Genomic DNA, 3,451 nt, shown 5'->3' with positions numbered 1-3,451 from the left:
TCTGGAGGACAGGGAGGAGGTGGAGGACTGGTCCTGGTCCTGGTTTTTATGGGTTCTCAGCTTTTATTCCTATAACTCTGTTCACGCTGCTGTTTAAAAGTGTGTGAACAGTGATTGAAGCTAAAACAAACTGACAGCATCCTCCATCCCAGCTGCAGGACCAGCAGCTTCACTCTACAGCGGGGGTGTCAAACATACGGCCCGCGGGCCAAAACCGACCCGCCAGAGGGCTTAATCCAGGACGACTTTGCCAAGTGTTCCTTAATAGTTCCCCTTCAGTTTGCGTGGGGTGGTGTGTCCGTTCAGCTGATGTAAATTTAAATAATCTCTCAATCCTGACACGTTGTTTTGATCATAGAGTCAAACACTGCATTGTCCAGATCCAGATAAATGTTCTGTGCCTTTCAGACCCACTCTGATCTGTTGGTTGGACTGCACACGTGTAAATGATACGGAGGCATAAGACTGCTGAAACTGCGCTCATTTTTCTCAAGAAACTTCAGGTTTTCGGCCCTCTTGAGATCACATTGGCCTGCATGTGGCCCCTGAGCTAGAATCAGTGTGACATCCCTGCTCTCACACAGAACATACTCCTGACATGCTTTATTATTTTTCCCCACCATTAAAAAACTGTGTGGTCCTAATTAGTCCACTGACAGGCGCTGGCCGCCCATTGGTTCTCCACGTGACTTCCCCGCGGCCCCGTCGCTTTCCACCGCTAATTCAATCACACAGCAGATGTAGGAATGATCCCTGTGACGGGGACATTACGGCTGATTAGCGGCCTCACCGTGGACATGGAGCAGTGGTCCAGCGTCTCGTCAGCGAACAGCACGGCGTCCTTAATGAACACGGCGCTGGCTCTCAGGACGAAGGAGGAGAACAGGTTGATGTGGATGTAGTTCCTGGTGCAGCGGAACTTCCTGTGTAGCAGAAAAATCCAGACAGCTTCATATACAGCCGTCCTCAAATGTATTCACACCCTCCCATTAAAGGAAGAAAAAAAACAGCTGAAATAAGTTGAAATTGATGAAAGTAATAATAAATGCACCTGTTGACAGGTATTCTGATCCACTGCTCATCAGCAAAGCGTTCTCATTTGTCCGGGACAGTTTTCTTTTTTTTTAATTATTCTTTTCGACCACAATTCAGAAGCAACGTCTTATTTCACTAAATTATAATTTAGCAAATTTTTATTTATTATTCCTTTTGTTAGTTTCTAGTTATTTGAGTGACTGTTGTGAATTTTGTCTTTTCTTTAATGGAAGGGGATGAATTTATTTGAGGACGACTCTATGCAGTATTTTAGAAAACAGAGAGACGTACAAACTATTTGAAGTTTCATGTGTAAGATGACTGACGGGCCTCTGAACACTTCTAGTAAAGCTCTGCGATGCTGCTCTGCTGCTCTAAACGTGCACATTTCAGATCTCAACTACACAAATATCGAGTGAATGAGGGTCCGAGCACCGTGCTGTGTTTACTGCCCTGTTGTCGTCTCACCTGAAGGCTGCGAACACCGCTATGGCCGTGATGAGGGAGATTAGCGAGGTGGCATAGCCGACGGTGTACACCTGCCTGAATGTGTAGAGGTAGCTCGTCTGGAGACGCACAGACAGAGAGTTGAAATCAGAGAAAACAGAGACAGTGAATACAGTGTTTAGCAGATTTGTTAGACCACCTGTCTCCCTTATTAATCCCTGTATGTATATATTAATATCTTCATGAAGGGCTTCAACGCCACTCAGCTCTCCTCGTTTCACCGTTCTGAACAGGAATGAGGAATTTAAACTGAATCCACCTTTTTATAGCCAAACCTGAGCAGCTCACTGGACTTCTCTGAGAAACTGATCCAGCATCACATTCATCCACTAAAACTAATGTTTCTGTTCAGGAATGCAGGTAAATAATCTGACATCTGGATCAATAAATAATAATGAGCTTTACTGTTTTTTCTGCTTTTGGATAACAACAATAATTATATTTTAGCATTAAAAACATCATTTAGGTTAAAGATCTTCTACATGCTGGTGTATGAACCATTACAGAGACATGAGAGATGATTAATGTTGGCCAGCTGTGGCGTGAACCTGGAGGTCTGATACGTTTGTTAAGCTCTGAATATGGAGATACAGTCAAATGCATGAATGAGAAATCATGAAATATGAAAAAAAAAGTGCTTCCATTGTTGCATGTATTAATGATCAATCATAAAATATTAAAGGTTTAATGCAGTTGTGATGAAATATTAAAAAAAATAAAAATTAAGCACATACTCTAAAGAAGATCTCAAGAAAATTGTTTGCAAATCGGCCCGACCTTCTTCTTCTTTTTGCTGGAAGCCCAGACTTCTAGCCGTGATCTGATTCTGACTCTGAGACAGAAGTCAGGAAGCAGAAACACTGATTACAGATTGTCGGCGTACCTCAGACTCCGGCTCGCTGTCGTCGCTGAAGGCGCAGGCCTCCTCGTAGGGCGGGTACATGTCCGACCAGCCGTCCACGGTGCAGTTCCTGTAAACGAAGCCTGGCGTGGGAGGAGACGGCAAACAGGAGAAAGTCAGTGTCAGGCAGTTTAAACGCCACGAGCGTCCGGTTTCTTTACACCCACATAGATTTTAAAACACAAGCATCACAGCTGGCAGATGCTGAGATTAATTAAACGCTCCTTGAAGTCTTAATCTGATTAAAACGCTTCGGTTCTTTTGGGTCAAGCTGAGACGCTGAAGGCTGCTCGGCTGTTGAGAAAGTTTCTAACTTTCCTCCCGTCATGCCGGTCGACTCTGTCATCAGTCACACATCCTGATCCTGAGCTCCGCAGAACCTGAGCTACAGTTGGAACATTTCATTTGTCTGTTTCCTCGATCGCTCTAAAACCCAGAATCCTCTTTACAAACCCAAACTCGTACATTTCTCAGAGCTTAAAACTGATTTTTTTTTGGCCTACTGGGGAAAGTGGGAGCAGGTTGTAAACGACAGACATTACCCTTTTCTAATCTGATACGGCAAACTTCTTACCATCCATCTGGATTAAGTCCAACATTCGCTCTTTTTTTTTTGTTATTTAGGCCTGTGTTTGGTCTCCACCAACTCCTGAGGGAAATATCTGGCTGTTTATCTGCTGAATTCTCCATTATACGTTATTGTAACTCCATCTGTTCGGGGCTGAGCAGGTAGCGCACAGCGGGCTTTAAGAGCTTTTTATTGGAAACCACTGTCTGCTGTGAGGACACCTAATATAAATCCCCCTGAAGCCGAGGGGAGCTGCAGAGCGCTGACTCTCTGTGGGTTCGTCACTACGAGCCACGCTGTTTTCACATCGCGTCTGATAATATGAAGTCATTCAGTCGGAGCGCCACAGTCCTCTCAAACCAACGAGCAGCACAAAGTCGGTAAAAGTCTCCTTTTCCTGCTTCAGCTGGTCCTGCTTTAGGTTCTACATCAGATAGAAA

At 44.5% G+C, this 3,451-nt stretch overlaps 1 protein-coding gene across 1 annotated transcript in view; it reads right to left on the bottom strand.

Annotated features, from left to right (window-relative positions):
• LOC103361431 (pituitary adenylate cyclase-activating polypeptide type I receptor-like) overlaps positions 1-3,451 on the bottom strand; it is a 44,179-nt gene that overhangs the window by 17,675 nt on the left and 23,053 nt on the right. Inside the window, exons 4-6 of the mRNA XM_008287509.1 lie at positions 2,426-2,526; positions 1,504-1,601; positions 791-923 (exon numbers count right to left, since the gene is read on the bottom strand). Coding sequence (XP_008285731.1) covers positions 791-923; positions 1,504-1,601; positions 2,426-2,526 — 332 coding nt within the window. The remainder of the gene's footprint in view (positions 1-790; positions 924-1,503; positions 1,602-2,425; positions 2,527-3,451) is intronic.

Source organism: Stegastes partitus, unplaced genomic scaffold, assembly GCF_000690725.1.
Source record: "Stegastes partitus isolate 25-593 unplaced genomic scaffold, Stegastes_partitus-1.0.2 Scaffold503, whole genome shotgun sequence".
In the NCBI taxonomy this organism is placed as follows: Eukaryota; Metazoa; Chordata; class Actinopteri; family Pomacentridae; genus Stegastes; species Stegastes partitus.
The sequence above is the reverse complement of the archived record's forward strand: the minus strand, read 5'-3'. Positions and strand labels throughout refer to the sequence as shown.